The sequence below is a fragment of the Drosophila hydei genome, unplaced genomic scaffold (genome assembly GCF_003285905.1).
Source record: "Drosophila hydei strain 15085-1641.00,03,60 unplaced genomic scaffold, DhydRS2 tig00000063-arrow-pilon, whole genome shotgun sequence".
NCBI classification, from domain to species: Eukaryota; Metazoa; Arthropoda; class Insecta; order Diptera; family Drosophilidae; genus Drosophila; species Drosophila hydei.
In genome coordinates, this window is record NW_022045657.1 from 10,074,664 (window position 1) to 10,098,255 (window position 23,592).

General features: G+C 36.9%; 2 protein-coding genes across 5 annotated transcripts in view; one reads left to right on the forward strand and one right to left on the reverse strand.

Annotated features, from left to right (window-relative positions):
- Positions 1–6: 6 nt before the first annotated feature.
- LOC111602733 (N6-adenosine-methyltransferase MT-A70-like protein) lies at positions 7–2,247 on the reverse strand. Of its 2 annotated transcripts, none has more exons than XM_023319978.2 (3): positions 1,984–2,247; positions 1,617–1,928; positions 7–1,563 (listed from the first exon to the last, which is right to left on the reverse strand). In XM_023319978.2, exons 1-3 carry the CDS (start codon positions 2,120–2,122, stop codon positions 158–160), a joined length of 1,857 nt encoding a protein of 618 aa, XP_023175746.2. In that variant the 5' UTR covers positions 2,123–2,247; the 3' UTR covers positions 7–157. The 2 variants fall into 2 exon arrangements, with proteins under 2 accessions (XP_023175746.2, XP_023175747.2); XM_023319979.2 differs by having other exon boundaries at positions 7–1,560; positions 1,984–2,245.
- Positions 2,248–2,392: 145 nt separating this feature from the next.
- The window catches only part of LOC111602688 (phosphofurin acidic cluster sorting protein 2), a 36,870-nt gene continuing 15,670 nt past the window's right edge, over positions 2,393–23,592 (forward strand). For 2 of the 3 annotated variants that reach the window (XM_023319912.2, XM_030222970.1), the window contains exons 1-3: positions 2,393–2,661; positions 3,682–4,041; positions 23,202–23,546. In XM_023319912.2, the coding sequence (XP_023175680.1) occupies positions 3,770–4,041; positions 23,202–23,546 (617 nt within the window). In that variant the 5' untranslated portion in view covers positions 2,393–2,661; positions 3,682–3,769. Of the gene's footprint in view, positions 2,662–3,174; positions 3,249–3,681; positions 4,042–23,201; positions 23,547–23,592 lie in introns of those variants that run through there. The other variant, XM_023319913.2, reaches the window with a different exon arrangement.

The window sequence follows — 23,592 nt, forward strand, 5'->3', positions numbered from 1 at the left end:
AGCCTATAGATACATAATATTCATTTAGCGCCAGCAACACTTGTAAATACGCGCAAAGTCCCAATGAGCAATAAAATCTATTTAAATATTTACTTTAATCTTAACGTACTAGTATTTATAAAAGTTGTAATATAATAATTATTGTCGGTGTATTTGTTTAATTCTTAATGGCATTTACTGCCGCCGCTGTGGGTGACATGCAATTGCCATCAGGATAACGCTTTTGGAATTGGGTAATTAGCTCAGGGTCGACTAGACGAATGCCGTCCAACTGATTGCCCAGCGTTATCCAGTTCGGCTGAATGTTGTGCGGTCGGCCGAAGAGCTCAATTTTGCGGGTGCCTGGACTGAGGCGTTCAATAATTCCGTAGATCTCGTCGGGTTTGTGGCTGGTGGCACGTACTTCTGCGACAATGACATCGCAGTCGAGACCGCGATTTAGATTTGTCGGATTGCCCTTCATGCCAACCAGACAATGCTCCTTGCCGTGATTCAACCAGTGACCGGTTCGGCCCGTGCGAATAATACGCTGCAGCTGATTTGTTTTCACCCAGATCAGTTCATCGACACGTTCATATCCCCAAAGCTTTAGGCAATCGCGCCCCAGTTCCATGGCACGCCCTGTTACCCATAGAAATATGAGACCTTCTTCCTGCAGTGCTGGAATGCCCAAGGCGCGCATCTCATCGTCAGACATGGTGCCATAAGGCAGCTCCATATGTATATCCCATGGTGGATCGGCCATAACGACAGCGAATTTACCAAGCACAGTCATGTCCAGAAAGCGTAGATCACACTGTATCCACTGCGGTGGATACAAAGTGCAACTGGAGTCGATGCTGCGTTTCATGCTAAGCTTGGTCTTAACATCCGTCGGCTTGTTCGTGTTGATATGCGGCAGCGTGTCCACTTCATAGTGCACGTACTTGCAAGTGGCCATGTGGAAGCAGGTGTTCAGGAAACTGCAATCGCCCAGTGACTCGTCCGTGTGCGATTGAATGATTTTTTTAAAATGCAGCTTTGTGCATTTGTCTGAGTCCCCAGAGGATTCACTGTCATCTGTGGATTCCTGCGAGTCGGCGTCACAATTGTTTAGAGTCTCTGCTATAATTTCACCATCTTCGGCATCCTCCGAACTCAACTTGACTAGTTTACTGCTATTGGCAATAGCCCCATCGGCGGAAACCGCATTCCGTAATTCTTTCTCTTCGCGGCGCTCCAGTTTCTTTTTTGCCGCCATTTCGTTGGCGACCTGCTGCGCCTTAAGGCACTCTATTTTAGTGCCGTGTGAGCAGAACTCCATGACTTGTGCACCACCATGAGATTTAAACTTTTCTGCAACTGAACGCTCTTTGGCTGTTGGTTTGGTCAGCAGTTCGAGTATCTCCTCGCCAACCTGCTTGCTTTGCTTTTCGCGTGTCGAGGGCAGGGACAACAACATCATGATATCATCGGAAGCATCCAGGCTGGTGGACTCTTTGCGTGCGGTCCCTGTGTCAATTTTTTGTATTTTGCGTTGTAACCGCTCAGCATCTTTCTCCTCATCCTGCCCAGTTTCTACTGCTGGTTATTTAATATTAATTGGAATACATAAAAAAGTATGAGAATTTGCTTACACTTCCGTTTAGCATCCGTCTCCTCACTCTGCTGGCAACTGTCGTTAATATCATCATATATCTCTAGCAGCTCCTTATTTTGTACGGAGATCACTTCGTAGCCAGCTTCTGTACCAATTGTGACATTTCTTATTCCAATAGCGCCTTGATTAGCTAGCTTTCCGAGTATAAAGTTGACCATTTCCATCGTTGGCGGCTTCTCCATGAGACAACCGACCTTATCAACAACTTGCGTGGAGACAATGGGTAGCACAAGAGTGCTAGCACTGAGCGCTTGAAGTACAGCTTTTTGTACGTCTACATCGGCTTCAACTAAAAACAAGTAATATATAAATATTTAATACTTCGTTTCCGGCTCATCGCTTACCGAGCTCTTTTTTTGGGTTCGACTGATCCTCTTGTTTGTCTGACAGTATGTCGAATCGTTCCTTTTTGCGCTTTTCCAATTTTTCACGCAGAGTATTGCGCTTTGTTTTAAGTGACTTTATGTCCCATGCATCGGCCATTATTATTAAGTTTTCTTTGCGATGCCGGAAAATTTAGTTTTGTTTACATTAATTACTATGACGGAAAAGATTAAGCAGAAACGATAATTTATCGATAGAGCTTAGTGTTGGTAAATGTTATGAATACTCTGTTATTGCTGTATAATCTATCGTAATTGTATGCCAGTTTAACAGTTCTATTCAAACTTTATTCGAATTTCGACATTTTTCGATTAGTTAAATACTATTTAGTACATATTAGAAGATATATTGTAATATTAAAGATGATTTGCATTCATGAAAATTAATTTTGTGTCGTTTTAGAAAAAGTAAATTTGTGGCCACTGTTAAAAACATTTGAGTAAATGTTAAATTGTGCTTGGCTGTGTGTTAGTGTTTTGCTGTTAGTATGTGTTTGCCCGAATGAGTGGCGGACGTCGTAGGTTGTTCCGTGATTATTTGGTTAACAAATCGTAATAAATAAAATAAAAAATACATGAGAGTTTCTGTGTTAAAACATAAATACTGTGCACTTAAATTCAAATTAAAAGTTGTCAAAGGTACTATTGCTGTTGTTACGGCTAATGTGCTTGCCTTTACATACATTTGTGGGTATATAAAGCAGACACATACACGGATGTTCACACACATGCATGTACACACACTTGCATGCAATTGGTGGGCCTTTTGTTTCCTTTTGTTTATGCGCGCGTATGAGAGCATAAAATGCGCGAATAAACACACGAACAAGCCTAACACGGACACAAAATTTGCAAAAAGCGCCAACGTTGTTTGAGTGTATATACCCGTATTTGTCTGTGTGTGTGATTGTATGTGGGGGAGTGCGCACATTGTTATTGCTGCCGCTTGCGCTCTTGACGCGCCCAAGCAACGAATTGCTGCTCACTAAATTTTCTCTCCTCTGCTCAGCATGCGAATTGAGTGACTGAGGAATTCATAACGCGACATTTGCACGGCTACTTTGGAGCATGACGGTTGTTTCGGGCTCTCCAACGGCAAAAAGCAGACAACGCGAACGTGCGGCCACCACATCTCTAAGCTGCTCCCCTAGACGCGCCAGGGAAATCAGTAAAATTCTATAACAGATTCAGATTGGGTACCAGTAAAAAATCGTGTTATTGATTCTGTGAGTGTGCGTGCGTGTGTATGTGTGTGAATTTTGCAGTTGCAATCGTATTTGGCTCTCTGTCTCAGCCTCTGCCTCTGCCCATCCGCGTTTCGTGTAGCTCCCCTCCCCGCTTGCTCGGCTTGCTTCTCGGTTTGGATGCGTCGTGATTCTGTGTATACTACGAAGCGCATCTTTTTGAACATTAAGGGCGAGCAGCACAGCAGGCAGCCAGCAGCTGGCGCGCCCCACAGCAGCAGTCGCCCAATCGCTGCAACGGAAAAAAATAAATTTTTAAATATTTAATTTATATATATACACAAGTATATATATATGTATGACAAAAGAACAAAAGTTTGCCACGCTTCAAACGCTACATTCGAATAAATTTAGATACATATATTATATGTAATGTCGTTAAATGTTATTTATGTGAAACTACATTTTTTGCTAGATTCATAATGTGCAACAGAAATTAACAGCAAATACACAACAACAAAATAAACAACAATAAAAACCACAGCAATAATAACAAAATCACCATGAAGATGGTGGACAAATCGTCAAAACTGATGGATAAATTTGTCGCCAGTGGCAGCAGCGGTGGCTCAGCCGCGGCGTCGGCAGCAGCCAACGTAGCTGCCGCCAGCGCTGCATCAGTCACAGCGGCTGGCTCAGCCAGCGGCGTCTGCGGCGGCGTCATCGGCTACGGCGCTGGCAGCAGCAATATGACGAGCAACGGACAGAAGCCGGTGCCTATGAAACTTTTCGCCGCCTGGGAAGTCGATCGAACGCCGCCCAATTGCATACCAAGGTGAGTGCAAGAGCAACATTTACATAATGTGCAATTGATATAGAGCGAGTGAGAGGGGCGAAGTGAAAAGAGAATTGAGTCTATAGTGAGCGGAACATTAAATGTTTATCGACGCTTTCTTTTCTTTCCTGTTGATTTTCCTATACATATTACAAATTTACAATTATATAAAAAAGATTTCCAAATTTCAAATTTAACTTAATTATAATTTACATTCATAAATATTTTTTGCGCAGACAGCTTTTAGACCAACTTAGTTTATGATTCAAAGCAAAAACAATTCCTGTCACTAAACACACGTATTCAATGATTTTACTTGAAAACCAAGTGGGGCAAAGCTAACTTAAACTAGATTAAATTTGAACAAACCCTTGAAAAGTAATAAATAATATATATTATCGACGTGCTCATGATAATTTTTTTAATAGGAATCAAAACTGTTTTCAACAAGAAAGTGTATTTAATCGCCGGCACTGTGCATACAACAGCTTACTTTTGTGTTTCTTGCACTTGTTTCTATTTTATTTTCGTTTATTGCCATTTGTAAACAGCAACATTAATTGCACAACAATTGCATTGTTGTATTTGTTGCTGCTGTTGTTGGCTCATCTTTCGACTTGACATTCACATGTGTTACATATATATGTATGCATATGTAGCTGTGCTAGTGACCCTAATGTGAGATTAGTTTTTGGTTTAATAATACATTTTTATTTGCCAAATTCGCGTGAGTCACACGCAGAATACAAAATAAAAATATACAAAATCTGGCGCATGTTTACCCAGAGATAAGCTAAAAGAACTTGAGTTTATTTTGACTAAAAAAGTACATAAAGCCTCTACCAAACCCATTCTATAATATCAAAGCACGATTTCGCCGAATCGCAATTTACTTCAAGTATTATTGGCTCAAAAATTTAAATTTCAATATTTTTGAGCTGCTTGTAAGCAGACTATATCGCCACTGTATACACATATATTTCTGCGTAACCTTTTACCTTTGTCATGCACTCTCTACCCATTGAAATTGATTTTACAAATGGGCTATATTGTTTTGTTCATTCAGCTGGAGACATATGATTTTTATCGATAAATATCGATTCTTTTTTAAGAGTTGCAAAATTTCAATTTAGATAAGATTTATATTGGACATATTACGAGCGTCAGCAATTTTAGCTGCAGGGTATTTCTTGGTCAGGCACCCTCAAAGAATATCAATTTTACATTTTCTCCCCTTTGTTTTCTGTTTGTTTATCTCAGTCCAAAAAAGGTCAGACACCGATGCGACTCTGACTTGGGCTAAATCTGCTTTATTTTTGGAGCCACATAATCGAATAGGTTTTCTGTCAGCCCGTCGCTTGTTTGTTTATAATTATGCGTTCGCTTGAACCCCGCCTAAACTGAGACAGTTTATGTAAACAACATTTTGTTATCAGCTTCCAGTGGCAGTTGCCAAGCGTGAAAGCACACAGTTTTCCTTAAGGGTCACTATGCTGGTGAGAGCGACCTTTTGCCTCCACCATCATTTTTGCAACAACTGTTACAGCTTGACTTTTTTATGTGAACCGGTATTTATCTGCGGCACGTACGGCATTATGGCTTGGTAATAGGGCACACGCGGCATTAACGCAACAAATCGTTACTTTGCCTCTGGTTGGCCAAAAGTACGTGCAGAGACCCCAGCCCGATGGCTGGACTAGACTCGTCGGAGACTTGTTTGCGCCCGGCCCAATAGCATTAAAATCACATCAAATGTTTTGCTACCACTGATTACGCCAAATGTATTTTGGCGATGCGAAAGTGTGCTGCTGCAAACTGCAAGGGAATAGCTTGAGATCAAATATGTTTACATTGTATTGAGTAACAAGTATGTGTGCATGCAGTCCACAGATATGATCAACTTTTAAATATACATTTAATGGCTTTAAAATTGTATATTAAAATGTGTAGTGGTTCCTATTTGGATTTTTATAGTATTTGAGATAATTTGAGTAATAGTTTACCTTTAAATTTGATTGAAGTAACTGAAAATTGTATGTGAATCGTACAGAAATAATAATAACACAAAATAGACGCAATGACCCGAGAGATTTGGAATAGAATTAAGTTTTTATCAGAAGACTGTCGTCAAAATTGGACGAAGTCATGTCATGTGAAAAAAGCTGTTAAAAGTATTATAATTGTGACAGTTAGAAAAATAAGTTAAAGAAAGCTAGGAATAATAAAATATGTTGAAAAATAATTTTAAATGAAAAGCTCTAAAAGAGTGTTATTAAAAATACTAATAATATGTAGAGTTTGGGATAACTCAAGTATGCACTGCCATACAATTTAGCTTACGATTGAATCTGGGAAGGTTCATTATGTCGAGCTATTTCAACTCAGTCAAAATTTAGGTGTATGATTTCGAATTTTATCAAAGATATTGAAGAGAACCATAAAATTCTATATGCATGAAGTCTAGTTCTAATTATCTTGGCTTCCTCAACATATATCTCACAGTATTTAGATTTATGGTCAACTCAGATAATCTATCAAAAAATATTTGTCTCTGGGCTATCTTGGGACAACAGCAAAGTAGAGATTAGAGCGAGGTGTCAACTCTTAATTTACTATACAACTTGGGCTAGGTCCGATCAGTGCGCACTTTAAATTTATGTTCAATCTTATCTTTGAATCGCCACAATGATTTCTAAGCAATTTGTGTAAACAAAATTCTTTGGCGCACATGACAGATCAGCAATCCACAATCGTATATATGCTGTCTGTATAATGGCTCTCACGTATATATTTATAATATGGCCAATACGAAATGTGTATATAATTTTGTCGTGGGGTCTTGCGCTGTGTGTGTGTTTAAAAATAGAGCACCTGGCGACAACTTTTTGATAAACTCTGAATAACAGCTTTTTCTTTACTAAATGTGAATTTGTAAACAGGCGGCAATGTTTTTACTAGAAATTAATTGAACGCCAGCAGCCAAGGCGCAATTAGCTGAATGACATACTTATTTTGTAGATACGCCGTTCTCTCTTTTTGTTTGTCGTATGTTTCTCTATGTAACTGAATTTAAACAGCAGCTGTTTATATTCGAATACTCTGCAAAACTGGGTTATATAAGCTTGAAGAGAAATTGGGAAAATTCCATGTGTCAGCGTGGAAAAAAAGCAAATTAATTGCACAACTAAGAAAAAATAAAATTATTTATTTGGAAAATACTCAAATGTTCAATAAAATATTAAAAATTATTTTTTTAAATATATAAACAATAATTTACTCTCTAATAGTTGTACAATATATGTATTTTACATATTTACATTTGACATTTAAAATTTCGTAAGAGTATCTTAGAGAGTGACTTTATTTCAAAATTCATTTATTTTCTAAGTTTTTTTTTTATTGCGCGCATGTTGCCCACCAAATGTTAGCCTTGAACTTTTTGTTTGTGTTTAACAACAAAAACAATGACCAAATATATACACGCACATATATATATATATATATATATATATATATATATATATAGCTCTTTGTTAGTGTGTGTGTGTCTGTATGCATTTGACAAATTGAATTGAATAGAAATTTCCCTATAGCAGCGTCGCGACGCTTCTTTTTCTTTTTATTTTTGTTGTTTTAGTTTGCTATTTAGACAAAAACATTTGTAAATGCATTAAATTTACTTTTACGACTGTGGTTGTTGTTATTGTTGTTGTTGCTATTGCTGTAATCCAAACCAAAAATCAGCTACTGCAATGCGTTCGATTTTAAATGGACTTTGTTGTCTGATGATTCACTTGCATGTTTAAGAAGGGGCTCGGCACTTAATTTATTGCAGTCAAAAAGGTACAATAAAAAGAACTTAGAACGTTGGCAATGTATACGCTCGACTGCCCCATACCCTTATACAAATAGTGGGTGTGGCAGATATTAAAAATAAAATAAACGAAGCTTAAAATTCAGATCAAGCAACATTTACTTCTCTTATATCTTTTTTTCGCTTCGCATAATGAAATGCTAGAGATTTGGAATTTAATATCTATTTCGAGTATATACTCGAATACACATGTTAAGCTTAGATTGTGGAAAACTATATAAGAAGATTTCAGAATTGGAACTCTAAAATTTGCCTTTAAAACTAAATCTTCAGTAATTTGTTGAGCGAGGATCATCTAGTTTTGTAGCTGGATCACTAATGAACCGTTTATTAGGACTGAATTTGATTATTATAAGCAGCTTATAAAGCACATCTGTAACAAATGATTGTGTTTAAATTCACTTGATCTAGTTTTGGATGACTGATTCAGCTAAATTTTGATATTTTCCCTTACAGGAAAAGCACGTACGTGCACAAACCAATTTCAGTCTATTACAAAACTTAGTGCAAGAATTCGAACTCTTTGTTTCAGTAAATAAATATAAATATTTATACAAACCGGCTGAAGTGTATAAATTGCGGAATTCTTGTTTTCTATTTAGCTCGTATCGATTCTAAGCCGCATCGATTTCTCGACTGCGTTGCTGACCCAAATACCGCTGCAAGCTGCAAGCCCAACTAATTTGAGCCTGGCTTAACTCACATTTCTCCAAAGTGGGAGTGTGAGTGAAAGAGAGGGAGAAAGAAAGAGAGAGTGAGAGGGAGATGGGGAGAGAGAGAGAAACATAATCGCATTAGCTGCGTTTATAACTTGGCGTTAGGTTAGTGCTAATGCATTTTCACCGGCCAGCTGGAAAATCTCTGTGGTCATTAGGGCCGACAGCTTGAAATGGAAGACAGAGAGAAGAGTCAATTATATGAAATGAACCATGGCCGGGGAGAGAAAAGGGTTGGCGACAAGTGGAGACTAAGCAACAATGAACAAAAGATTCGAAATTCGAAATGCAGTAGTTGCTTGCATGTTGAGTGGCAGCAACAGGAGCTGGCGACAACAATGGCAGCGCAATATCCAAAGATACTGACTCAGCCAAGGAGCTGTGGCATGGCCTTCTGTTTGCAAAGCCCTTCAACAAAAGAGACAGCCAGAAAGAGAGAGGGCCAATGGACAACAGCAAGTGGCAGCAACGTCAACAAAATGCAGCGTCAACGTTAAGTTTGTTGACTTGTTGTCCGCCAACCTGTGCCAAAGTGGAGCTGCCAGCGGCTACAACAATAACAGCAACAACAACAACAAAGACAACAATGGGTTGGGTACCTACGACTAGTCGCAGGAAGCTTCCGCTTTTGACGAGCGTCCAAACGAGCAACGGATGTCAGCTGCATAAATCGTTGCCTGTCTGTCGCTCACATCTGCATATCACACACACACACACACATACACGCATAAAACTGCAATTTATTAGCTTGTAGAGTGAGCTCTGGGATCTGGCCAGGCCAGCCCAGGCCAAAACAGTTGAATGCAGCGCAGGTTTTTGCTCTGCGTCCATGACTTGTGGAGTAACTCGAAAAAAATGAAAAAAAATAGTAAAACGTGCTTTAGCCAAAAGTGTTCGATGAGCAGTTACCCTGTGTGAAAACAAACTTTCAAATATATTTTTGCTTATTGTTTCTCGAACCATAAAAATGATATTCATAAGTTTGTTCAAAGTAAATATCAAATTTGATTTTATATGAAAAAGGAAAGAGGTGAAAAAAGTGTGAATGGTTTTTGAAATGTGCAAACCTTACACAAATAACGCCGTAAGATTGATGATATTATTAGGTGTTTTAATTTATGTAAAAATATTTGATATATCTCTATATATTTATTTCAAGTCGAGTCGAGTAGAGATTCTTTCTAACGGCTTGAGAACAGCCGCACATCAAAGTATATGTTTTTTTAACTGTTAGCTCTTCATTATGCCCTTTGACTGCTGTTTGATACAGGGTATGTAATGAGAAAGCAAAAGCAAACGAAAAAATTCAGTTTTGTCTGTTTGCTGTTGAAGTCGCCAGGTTTTCCAGTGAGTCGTCGAACGATGCCAACGCCATCGCCAGCGCTGAACATACATGTATATACCCACACACACACATCGAAATGTGTATCGCCTGCTTCATTGGCCATAAAAATGTAATCAAATTTGGGATGCAGTTTTCGTGTGCATTCAATTTGGCATTATATTTGTTGTCCAAGACTTTGCGCCGTTTCCAGTGGCCCTGAAATGGAATGTCGATTCGCATTATGCAACATTAACTTCGGATATCGCATTGGCAATCGGAATCTATAATCAAATGCTAATAGGTTTATTACTAATTCATACATTTTCCACTAATTTGAACCACACTGCGGCGATCTTAAATATAAAATACAAATACAAACACTCAGAACTAATTCAAAGTTTGGGTAGTCACGAGACGTCAATGATTCTTGTCTCCGTCTCATCAACTACAGTTCAAGTTCAGCAACCACTAAATTTCAATTAATATTTTCATTTTGCACCAGCAGCAAGATGATAAATTCACTCTTCGGAGTACGTTGTCTCATCTAAAGATGACGTCGCTGATGACTCATGATCCAGTCTGATGAGTGTGCAGTGTATGGGTTGAACCAACTCGACTTATGGCTATAGTTGTTCATTATTCATTGAGTAAATAACAAAAAAAGCTAACTTAAATGAAATGCTCTTCAGAGTCGAGTATACTTTGCTGCTGTTGCTGCTCAAGCAAGTCTCTGCTCTGTGTATATTAGACATAGAGAGAGCATTAATAAAAGATAAAATCATGATTGATCAAATGAATTATTAATTATCAAAGAGTAAGATACTTAGCTAGATTGCTATGAATAAAGATAGATGGCTTACTATTGTATATATATTAATTGGTAAACTATAGATGATATAAATCATAGTACGCCCCCGCATGCCTCCGTGTACACAAGACTCATATGAAATGTAGTATAACCTCAACGGTTAAAGTATCAAAGTTGTGAATTGATCGAGTAGCGAGTCGCAAATAGTCTCGCTGCTGAATCATATCGCATCATTTGAACTGTTTTTTCTTCTCTCTCTCTCTCTTTTATATATTGTTTTTTAACTTTAGCGTTCGCTATTATTTTTTTGCTGCGTCTCGTGCCGTCGTCAAGTGGCAAATGTTAAATTGAAGCCAGTGCGGCACATGTGACGGCGGCTCGGTGGCAGCCGGTCGAAAAGATAAAAAAGTAATAATAATCAATTCGAAAGTGAAAGGCGCCGAAAATGTTTCAAACTTTTGCATGTACTCCAAAATGAAATGTGCCGAACCTAACTGCCATTAACTCAAAGAGAGTGCCACTTCATTTGATAGACAAGACAAAAGCGAAGATCCGAATGGCCTCAAAATGTTAATGAATCTTAGCTGCGGCAATTATGAACTGCCGTTTGCCAAGTTTTGGCCCAGATAAACGCGCTTTGGCCAAAATGAAAGAATCCGCTTGACATCAATTCTAGCTACTGCTCAGATTATTCATATATACATATGTTTTCATTAGTATTATGAGTTACAGCTAAGATTGCTCTGGTTGGGATTGCCCGACTAGCAACTACCCTGAACCACCTGCAGAACAATTGCTTGCGTTTGCGTCTAGTCGAATTTGATATCATATGCGAATATTTGTGTTTACTTTAGCTAAATGTATACATACAGTATAAAATTAAAAAAATGTGTCGATAATTTGTGGAGCTACATATGTGAACAATTTCTAGCTCTTATAGTTTCCGAGAGGACAGACAAAGATTTCTACATCCGTTCACCTGTTCATTCTGATCAAATAATATATGTTTATATATCATGGGTTCGAGCATGTCTTGCCTCTGTATATTATCAAAACTTGCTCAAAAACATTACACCCTAACTATATTCAATGGGTGCAGAGTATAAAAAGTGGTTCATATTTTTGCATATTAACGCAGAACTTTGACAATCTTGAAAGCATATTCATAGAGGTCGGCCTAGAGAGGAAGGAAGGCAACTGAAGTCTTCAACTTTGCCACAGCCACTTGGCACAGTTATGAAGATGCCAGAGAGGCAGCTGGGGTCTTAACAATGCTCCAGTTTTATACGAAAAACTTTTTCGAGCACATTTTTTCAGAATTGTTGCAGAGCTTTTACTTTTACCTTTATAGACAGAAAAGTTCGCAAGTACTTTGCGTTTTATTAAAATTTGATTAGTGAAATGAATTCTTTTCTGAAAGATAAGAACTCTTTATTACCCTATTTTAGTTCTATCGCAGAGTTTTGTTTGCGTTTTCTGTGTAGTGTTTGATTGATCAAGGGACGTTCTACAACGATGATACATATATTCAAAGAATATTTAAAAATTACGAGTTCTTTCTCAGCAAATGTTTGGCATTCCTAAATAAAACACGTAAGAAAGCTATAGTCGGGGTTGCCTGACTAGGAGATACCCTGAAACTGGTCGGAATTTCAATATTTTTCAAGTTTTGTATATGACATAAAAAAGAATAAAGACTGTCATTTAAACACCGGGACTCGAACTAACATCTAATATGCAGCGCACCTCACCTCTATCAACATTTCTTCAACGAAATCTCTAATTAATAACTGGATTTTAATAATTTTTTGAATCGAAAACAATACAACGGGACTAGCTATCCGTTATTTGAAACTAATTTAATATGCTATAGATGGACCTGCAAAAAATGCAAGTTTCTAGCGCTAATATGTTCTGGGATTGGCGCGTTCATGCATTCGGACAGACAGACGGACAGGGCTAAATCGACTCAGGTCATCGTCCTAATACTTTATGGACTCTGCCAAGCGTTCTTCTGCCCGTTACATACATTTTTACAAAACCATTTATACCCTGATTTCCTATTTACAATGAGTCCAGGGTATAAAAAGATAAAATTCCAATTGGTTGATTTTTTGGTGAAACACACAAAAAGCTGAAATCTTTCGTTTTGCAAAAAAATAAACAAAGCCGGTTATTGTTTATCTGGCATGCCACAATATATGCTTCTGTATACAAAACGGGGGCATTCATATGTCGAAGCATTTCAACAATTTTATTTGGAAAAACTTAAAGAAAGTAAAATCAATATGCATCTCAATAACAGCTTATAAATTACATGTTTTTCTTAAGCAAAAATCATGAGGCCCATATGTTAGAGCTCTAAACCAACTTATTGAGTGATTGGATTTACTTAAAGCATTTCCAAACAATTCGATTCAATGTAGAAAATTGTTAACGTAAAATAGAATGAACCGTCAATCATCTAAGACGTATTTCTTCTATATCCATCATATTTTATGTTAAATTTCAAATGGTATTCTCTAATCCCAAAGATAGTTTAGCTGGGTAAACAAAATTTTATTTTTAATGAAATTTAACTCATATACAAAATTGCAGTCAATATTAAATAAATGAAACCGTTTTCCATTTACAATGTTTTCTAATATTCTCCTTATTTGAATATCAACCTTTGTCAATGCCCCCGAGTCGTAAAATTCTCGGAAGTGGTCAATTTCAATTAAACTGAGAAATTCATTCGCCAACAGCTCGGTAGGCAATGGCATCCTGCTGTGCTGGGCGCCCGCAGTGTTCAGTAGCAATGTCAGCTAAGAGCACACACACACACACACAGACAACCAGTGAAGCACATAGTGCTGGGCAAACCCACAACCACTTTAAAGGCAAAGTGTCAGGCGCTAGTTAGTTTTATGAGACTCATTTTACACTGTCCTGCAGCGCAGGAGGCTTCAAGTTTGCATTGGGGCGTGGTTCAATATTGGGGCAACATGACGCTCTCGTTGTTCACCATTTCGACCATAAGCCCTGCCACGCCTCGTGCAGCATTTTGTTTGTTTACTGGTCTTAAATTTCCATTGATAGCAGGCTCAACTTGAATGGCAAATACATATATGAAGTAGATACACAGAGCATGGTTTAAACATTTCTTTTACGGCAGCTCATGGAAGGTATCTACTAGTCGTGTATGCTCCATTTTAGAAAGTTTTTAACTTTTTAAACTTAAATAGATTTTTCACTTTGTATAGCAACACTTGCCTTGCTTTAGGCTAGATTTGTGGGCGGCATTAAAAACATATAAATCCAATATTTGTTTAAGGTACATGCACGTGTGGGTATATATATATATATATATATATATATATATATATATATATATATATATGCTATGAGATATGTATTTGTATGTGCGGGAAATTCCAAAGTCTGTGCCAAAGTGTGAGTGTGTTTTTTTTTTATATAAATTTGCTACGTTCAAAGTGTCAACAAAATCCAATAGATTTGCGTCACAAAAACTGTGCAAGAACCTCATAAGTAAGCATATATATAATATGTCTATCTGATTTTCTAATAAGTACTCGAATTTGCCTTATTTCTAACAGCAGACCCTGACATAGATAAATGCCAGAGTGCTTTATACCAGTGGCAAATGTATATATAGTAAGATATAATATAAACTCATTCGTGTGCCCAGAATTGAAACATAATATTCATGTTATGCATGCTTTCAGCAGACAATTTAAGTTAGCTTCATATATGATAGATAGTGTCTTGCAGGACACAGCCAGCAGCGCAATTTCTCCATGTTTCCATATCCTTTTGCTTTATACTCGTGTACTCTGCAGTATCCTTTGCTCTCAGCCTTGGCCTTAAAAATTAAATATTTATTCTAATATTTCAATATTTATTTATATATTTTTGCTACTTTTAGAAGTAAATGTATTAAATGTATTCATAGACTGAATTTTTAGCCACTCAGCTGCATTGTTAGCAAATTTGTTCTTGCTTTCGGCAGTCAGTCATCTGTGTTGGTTGTTCGTTTCAATTGAGCGACCGCCGCCCCCACTGTCTGTGTGTCCGTTGGGAACCCTTGTCAACATGGCGTATGAGTAATCGGTTGACAGATTCATGCGGCATTTGTTATTAGTTATTGTTTTTGTTATTGTTGCTGTTGCTGTTGTTGTGTATGTGAAGCACATACACATGGATGTGTAGCAATATGTATTTAATATCCAAGCCGTTGAACAATTTGTTAATGACCCATATATCATATGACCCATCGGCCACGCCCCCCTACTGAGCTACCTAACAACCTACATACCAGCCAACCAGCCATCGCTCTTTATTAAGCATTGCTGCGGCTTCTGTCAGTTTACGCGTTGCTTATTTTGTTTCTTCGGTTCATTTTTCGTCGATGGTTACAAAAGCAATTTGCCAATGCCATTTTATTGATTGCATTTCACATTCGTGTTACTGAAATACACATACATACGTATGCATATGCACACACATATTTGCACACCGTATATTGTCCCAACTGCCAACTTTGTTACCATCATCGCTCAGTTTTTCGCTTAATCCATCAAGATATTTTGGTGCTTTGGAGTCTGTCATCATTGATTGACGACTCGATATATAAATATAAATGAGTAATGACAATTTGGTTAAATCAAATTTTATAAATAAATGGAATATAACAGCAAATGTATTTGTTAGGCAGTAAATATAGAAGTGTCACAGCCAAAATTTAAATATACAGGGCCATTAGCGACAGCTGAGTCCATTTAGTCCTTCTAGTCTGACTGCCTGTTCGACTTATATTTGTTAGCTATAGATTCAATTGTATTCAAAGTCTATATAATTATGTTATATATAATAATATAATATTCAAGCAGTCATAAAATAGTGCTTCAAATATTAAAATATTGAATAGTTTATATAGAATATCTGTCTTGCTGTCCGTCCGTCTATCCGTCTGTCGGTATATTGCCACTATTAAAGCTTGAGACTGGAAACTCTCGTAGAAATCCTCGTCTGATAAAATGTTAAGATTTTTCTGATTTTTTAATCAGCACAAAATTTAACAGATAAAGATGAAATAACTATATCCATAGGAGTCGTAATATATCTATATCTATAGCTTCTACAGTTGTAGAGCTAGAAACTTCTCTATTGGTGCAAATTGGGGCGTTCTTTCCACTGATTTCTTACTTGTTTAATGTCGATCTTCAAAGAGTTTTCAGTTTTTATTAGATTGAAAACTAATTAAATTTTTAATTGAAAATTGAATTGAATTTAATTTAAATTTGTAATTGAAGTTTATAAATTCCTTTACTGTGGAGATATGTTATTTATGTAACTGAAATATTTTGAATAGCTATAATATTATTGCTTTTTTTGGTCTTTGGATACTTGAACATCGTCTCATGCTACTTTTTGCTGTGGAATGCTGCGTAAAAAAGGTGTAAAATACTTTTTACACAAATTACTTAACACAATCGCCGCATTTTAATGTCGAAACGAATTTCCATTTAATTGCCGTTTGAATATTTATTAAACTGTAACCAATAAAGTTCCTGTTGTTGTTTTTAATTGTTGTTGACTGTTGTAAAATGCAGCAGCTCGAATTGCACTCGTTAATTATTGATGGGCACCAAGAGGGCCTGACTTTGCTATGCTGCCAGTCAACGAACTGTAGTAAACCATAAAACTTTGTATTGACGTCAGTTAAGCCACGCCCACCTGTGCTTAGCACCCCCATTTATATATTTGTTGTTGGAGACTAGAACTGCAATTTGTTTACAAAGTATTGCAAGTTTCTGTTATAAATAATTAATAACTAACTAAATAAATAATCAAATTACATAGTTGGATTATATGGATTAAAAGATTGTCAATAAGATACACAATTAATCAATTCAATATCCAGTGGGAAATCTTAGAAATTCATTGTGCCTTCTAGTATAATAACTATTTGTATTTGTGCATTAATATCACAGATTGTTAAATTGAATTATGCTAAACATTTAAATTTTGGGAGTACCCGACTAAAAGATACCATGCAAAGAGCTGATCCCATAATGGGATTTAGACATATCTGCGTAATTGCCAAAGCACAAGTTTCTAGTATTTGAATATAGGTATTCAAAATTCGAAATTCACAAAATATCTAGCTTTTAGTATTTTTAGTATTCAAGTTATCGATAATAGGGAAATAGCATGAGTTATCGAAAAAAATGGAAAGCTCGCTCTGCCTACGGCATACAGAAATATTCATTCAACATTTTGTTTATCATTTGGGGTTTACGAGATCGCTTCATTTATACGAATAGACATAGAGACATTCAGGATAGCCCAGCTAATGAGATAATGACCTGTATATAGAATATATGTAGATGCCTTATGAGGTCTACCACGCCTTCTTACATGCATTTTCACAAATTCCATTTTCCTCTTCTAAAATGATTTCTGGGTATTAAATATTAAATATTTAATATATAAATATATGGACATATATGATATATTACAATAAATTAAAGTTAAAATATATTAATTAAAAAAAAATTCTCTTTGTTAAATAGTTTTAATAATATAGATCAAAAATCAAACTATTGAATATATTATACAGGTTTTTTTATGGTTGCATAACAGAAATCGATGATTGCTATTATTGAGTCGCAGTTAGTATAGGCTGTTTTGGCAAGAATTATTATTGAAAATTGTCGCAACAGTGACTGCTATCGAATGTAATGACAGTTATTTGGAATATTTGAGCTTTTAAACAATTTAAATTGTGGCAAACGAGCCCCTCAAATTGCTGAGCCACACACATTTTGCCGTCCGAGTTCCATTCTCTCAGCCATTGCCATTCCTATTTTCATTTTGATTCTCATTCCCGATGCTATTGTTGAGTGACTGTTGTTTCCGGGCTTTTGAGCATTGTCGAGGCATGCTTAATTCTCGAATAAATTGAACGGACCGCACAGGGTGGCCGCCTGGCCAGACATGGATCCCAGTTGGGGGGGCATGCATAAGTAAATCGTCAACGTCGACGCATACGAAATGCATTTGATCAATAATGCAATGACCCAGTCCATCCGTGGGGCAGGACTCGCCAAGCCTGGCCCAGACTGGCGCCGATGCGAAACTTATGATTACAGCCAGAAAGTTTTGCGTTCGAGCTTAGGTGGTGAACACCGCCTAATTATACGCCCACCTTTAAATATGTAAAACCGTTTTCGTGCCTTAAATTAATTAAGAACTTGAGGCCCCGCCGTTTTACCTATTCATGAGTCATGCCCCAGTCTGGTAAATCCTTTCAGAAACCTACCCCAAAATGTCTAATATATCCAGAATAATACATTATGTACGGTATAATGTATGTTTGTAAATCGATATGTTCTATTCCAGCAGAAGTTGGGGGAATACATGATATTCATGTGCTTAAATGAAACCCTCAAATATAGCTCATAAGTCGCGACTCGCATTAACCGAGAGAAATGTTGGCTGTTTTTTTTCGGTTCGGGATAATGACGTCTGGCTTACTGGGCACGGGTAGGGCAATCTCTGACGTTCAGCTGTTATTCTCGTTCTTGCTTGCTGTTGTTGTAACGAGGCAATTTGCTGTGCAATGACACTCGACGTCTGTCTGTCTGTCTGTGTGTATGTCCGCTTAATACCCGTTCTTGTGGTCCTTGAGGTCGCGACATGAAAACAGCTCTTGGTCACATCATCTGTGTTAGTGTAATAACTGTATTAACATCGAGGGATGGCTAGTTAAGTTATTAGCAACTGCAAAGAGATACGTAAGTAAGCAGACTTAAATCAAAAATTGGAATTCCTTAGTATCAACCAAGTTAAATCTAGAGCAGCCTATTCGTATCTTATTTGTTGTCATTATAGTCAACACATGTCGCAGAGCTCACTTAAGCAGCTCGACGAACAGCCCTCGCTTATTCAAGAGCGAAGGGGTAGTGGGCTGGCACTTGTCATTGCAGGAAATGCAAAATGCTATTTAAGTACGACCCCACCTCCAAAGCTGTCTTTTGTTGGACTCTCGTGACTCATGAGTCGGCAAACATTTCTCGCGGCACGCAAATGAAACGCTAACTGCGAGAGTATTTTTGCCAAGTGAGCGTCAGGCTACTGCAAATTAACATGTTAACAAAATTGGCAGTTATCGCATGGTCTTTACAGTCTGTCTGTCTGTCTGGGGCGTTAACAGCAGCCCACAACAATTGTAGATCATGGTCTTACATTTACATTCAAATAAATATACACGAAACCCTCGAGAGCTGTCCGCACATATGAAACAATAAATCTAAGTGAGAAAAACATATTTTTTGTATAAGTGGCATTAAATATTTCAAATATTTGGCACAACAGTCAAGTTAACACTCACTTTTGCAGAACAGCAAAGATTGCAAACCAGATGTGCACAAATGGCGCCTTGAAAGTAGATAGCTTATCTAAGAGCAATATACGATTCAGATGAAGCTTACAAGACAGAAAAACACTTGATAACAGAGTATCAAAGCTGTTATTAGAGTAAATGCTATGCAAATGTTAGTTAACAGAAAAGATTACTGTCAGTTTACTTTTCTTTCGCAATCTTTCTGTTCGTTAACATTGCTGTTAGTTAACAGAGTGTAACGACATTCCCGTGCTGTTATATAAATGATTTACTGTTAATATTTAAGATTTGTTATTTATGTCTTATCTTTTGCTTTATTTATGAGTACGATTCGAGTCGTACTTTGAGTTATTTCTGTTTTTCAATTAAATAATAAACAATATTTTAAAATGAATTTTCCAATTTTGTTTCTTTAACTGTTATTCAGATGTTCTCAAATAATTTTTAAGTTTATATACAATTTTCCGATTTTCAAAATATTTTTTATATTTATTTAGTATACAATAAACTTCAATGGGTATGTTGAAAAACACCGCTCAAAGTATTTTCCATTTGCTGATGGATGCTTATCGTGATGCGCGGCTGATGGGTCACGTCCGGGTCTCCGTTGTGAGTCCGCGTCCGCATTCGAGTCTGGGTGCGGGCAACGGGCCAGTGACACAGTTTTTAAGCTAAACTGAGTGACAGTAGGGGCTGGCTGGGTTTTTGCGTTTGATTGACGCGCTCGCGATTTCAATTTATTTATGCGCAACATTTTCATATATATAATATATATTTATAAATATATATTTTTTTTATTTTCTACTTTTTCACTCTTTAAGCTCTGTAAAATTTGTAATATCAGTTTTAGTATTGTTGTTCGCGTTTCAAATTGGCGTTTGCTGTATATTGACGCTACGAGCTGATAATTAAACCTATTTATAGTCATCTAGCTGGCTACAGATGAAGTAATTGATACTCGTTGAAAGCTTATCATAGAACTGGGTGCAAGTGTTTACTAATTGCAGTCAATTAATAGTGGAGCGAGGTGCTGAAAGCAAATTATGATTATTAGATTGGCCAGCTTTGTGAGATTGAAAGCTTTCTCGTCCAATCCCTGGCTTCAATCAGTGCGTTCGATCCATGCAGATTTGTCATTAATCAAAGCATGTAACACGATATTGGCCGTTGCCTTTAATACAACTTATTTTCCATTCGAGTACAATGAACCTTTTTTGGGCGTCGTAAAACTGAATTTGAATATCAAATGAAAGTAAAACGGAAAGAAAAAACGTAACGACATTCCTTCCGGCACCATTTCACGTGTGTCATTCAAACAAAAAATCGCATTTGAAAGAAGCAAAAAGCAAAGAAAAGCTAAAGGCAAATCAATAACAACATCAACAACAAAAGTCACTTCACGTGGATCAAGTCATTCACATTGTCACAACAAAAACAGCAAAAATATAATAGGAAAAACACGTAAGAGCGCTCTCATCAAGAGATAGCGCGACGTGAAGGTACTCCTTGAATCCGGGTTTATTTTAGCAAAAATAAAAACAGTCCTACGATCAATATTTATTTAATTTTTTAATTTTTCCTTAAAAACGAGTTAAAGAATTTTAAAAATAAATAGTTAAAGTGAATTACTTTACTTTTTATATAAATATACTGAATTTGTGATGAAAAAATACAGAAAGATTACATATAGAAATGTAAAAAATATTAGTAAGTTCGATAATTATCGATTCTAAAAAAAAGAAAATTTTCTGAAATATACCAAATTTTTACACTTGAGAAACTAGCGAAAGGCAATACACTCCGTTTTAGCTTTCAGCAATAAACACAGGCAAAAAGAGGGGTGTGTGCCTTGTTATTTTTTACAATCACGTGTGCGTGTGTTACCAAAAATAAACGAAAATAAAAAAAATCAGCAAATGAAAACTTGTTTTTATAGAGGCAAAAGCAGGCGCCATAAAGCCGCCAAGTGCATGCGAACCGGGCATTGTATCACTATATCATTTTCATTCACACGATTTGCATTATTAACAATTATTCATTAATGTAAAAATTTACATACAGTTACTATCTTTTTAATTGCTGCGATTATCTCATATGGCTATCTATTTGTTGATTTTTCAGCTAGATATGTCAAATTTCTGTTATGCAATTAACTAATGGAAATTAAATAAATAAACAGAGCAGGTGAACCAATTAGGAAAAGTTTAATTGGGCTTATCGATTTGTATATATATCACTCGCCTGTTCCTTCTGTGCGGGTGAAAGTTCATAAGGAGAATGTAAGGAGAGAGTAAATTGCTTAAGTGCACTGCTGGTCTTGCTGCTCGGCTGAATGTTATTAGCTATTCGCTTGCATCATAGTATTTTAATAGTAAAAAATTCTGACTAAGCTAAAATTATAATAATTATCAGAAAACATTAATATTTGTGTAAATTTAGATGTTTTATACAACTTGCGGCATTTAATTTAAACGTTTTTATATTGCCATTAAAAAAATAAGTCTCATTTTCTAATATGAATCAAATAGAGCTATATATATCTATGTCGCTCTAAAAATTCTATTCATATTGTTTTGTGCTTTCTGAAAGTGTTAAAAGTAGTTAGATATGCACGAATGAGAATTACCCTTGACTGGTACACCCTATAAGGAGGAGCTGACCGACTAGCCATATACTATATACATATATATATATGGATTGGCATCTGACGCGTCTAGATAATTCGTCTGACAATGGCATTTGCATGTAGTTAACAGAGGTGACTGTTTGAATTGTTAATTCAATGGTTAATTAATTGTATGACGAATCCGAACTTGGCCCCAACGGCATTCCAGGCCATGCGCTTTCATTAAGGGGCTTTGAAAGAATTCAATTACGATACAATACAAAAGCTACAAACAAAAGTGGACAGCGAGAAGAATTCATCTGTTACTCGAGCCGAGCTCGGTTGGCTCTTCAGTCCATTTGCATTTGCAGCCGGATATGTGTATTACGCCGATTGCCTGACCCAGATGAGTTGTGTGCCCCTACGGAAACTCTCGATTCCAGCAACAAAAGACCCAACAGCTTATTATAAAAGAGCGTTATCTTTAAGCTTTTTGTTTATCTGAATGCTTTGCTTTCTTTGTGGCTGCATTACGAGGCATAATTAATCAGGAAATATATTTTTTTTTTTATACTTGAATAATAAGCAAAATACATATATAAATATTGCACAATCGGCACAAAGTGCTGACCTGCTGCCGCATCATCCTCATATCTAACATCCTTGTCTTGTCTTTGACTGAGTTGTGAAGTTTTTCAATTTTATTTTGTTTTTTTGTTTTGTGGCAATAAGAAAAACAATTTCCTCTTGTAATATTTTTATGACCTATTGCGTTGAGTGTTTTATTTTCTTCTTCTATGTTGTAGTTTATTGCTTGCTCATGCCGGAAAGAGTTTTCGACTCCAAATCTATATAGCGGACAAAAAAACATTTTTGCTTTTTCACTTAGCTCTCGGGTATTCATTTTGCTATGCTTCGGTATTTTCATTTCACTAACATATTTACTTGATTGTCGTATACCCTGCAGACCGAAATATGTTTCATGAGGTATTTTAGCTACACAGAATATATATGTTTACTTAACTGGCATCGGTATTCGAGTCGATTTCCCGTTGCAGCTGTTTTCTTATAGCAAACATTGAATATTGATAAATATAAATGAGGTTTTCAGAATTGTGAAACTTAGTTAAAAGCAATTACTCGGTTACTAATTGAGTTCCAGCAACAAATTCATTTCCCATTAACAAATTAATACTTATTGGAAATACTTTGCAAGGAACGCAACAAAAGAAATCTTTAATCTTATGGCGAAATTTTAAAATGGATTTCAATTGCAAAATATTTGCTGCCCAGCAAAAGGAAGTGAACTTTTAATTGCATTTCATTCAGGGTAATTGTAAGCTAATAATTCAATTAAGTTGACTTTGGATAGGCATCTCAATTAATTTAATTAATCCAGCATTTTCTTTTAAAATATTTTCAGACTCTGCTCGTTGACAATAACGCGTCTTTCCATCCTGAGTCCCCTGCCGGGGGACACGACCTCGCTTTCGCTAGCGGTGAAAATGCAAAGCTCCAAGCGAACACTTCGCAGCCACGAGATACCCATCAATGGCAGCGCGCTGACATCTGCGGCATCCAGCCGGGAGAGCTCCATGCAGGGCAATTCGCCGCTGGCCAATGTGATTGGGGGCTCGGGCCTGATTGGCACACCGGGGAATGTCGGTAATGCTGGCATTGGCACCGGCGCCCTCCCACTGACAGAGACGGAACTGGACTTGCACTTTAGTTTGCAGTATCCGCACTTTATAAAGAGAGATGGCAATAGGTGAGTGAAATCTTATGCCACATTTGCTGCCCCCAGAGACTCATCC

Coding starts and splice junctions, on each gene's coding strand:
- LOC111602733 (XM_023319978.2), bottom strand. CDS start 2,122: ATGGCCGATGCATGGGACATAAAGTCACTTAAAACAAAGCGCAATACT. Junction 1,929..1,983: donor GAACCCAAAAAAAGAGCTCG/GTAAGCGATGAG, acceptor ACTTGTTTTTAG/TTGAAGCCGATGTAGACGTA. Junction 1,564..1,616: donor GACGGATGCTAAACGGAAGT/GTAAGCAAATTC, acceptor TTAAATAACCAG/CAGTAGAAACTGGGCAGGAT.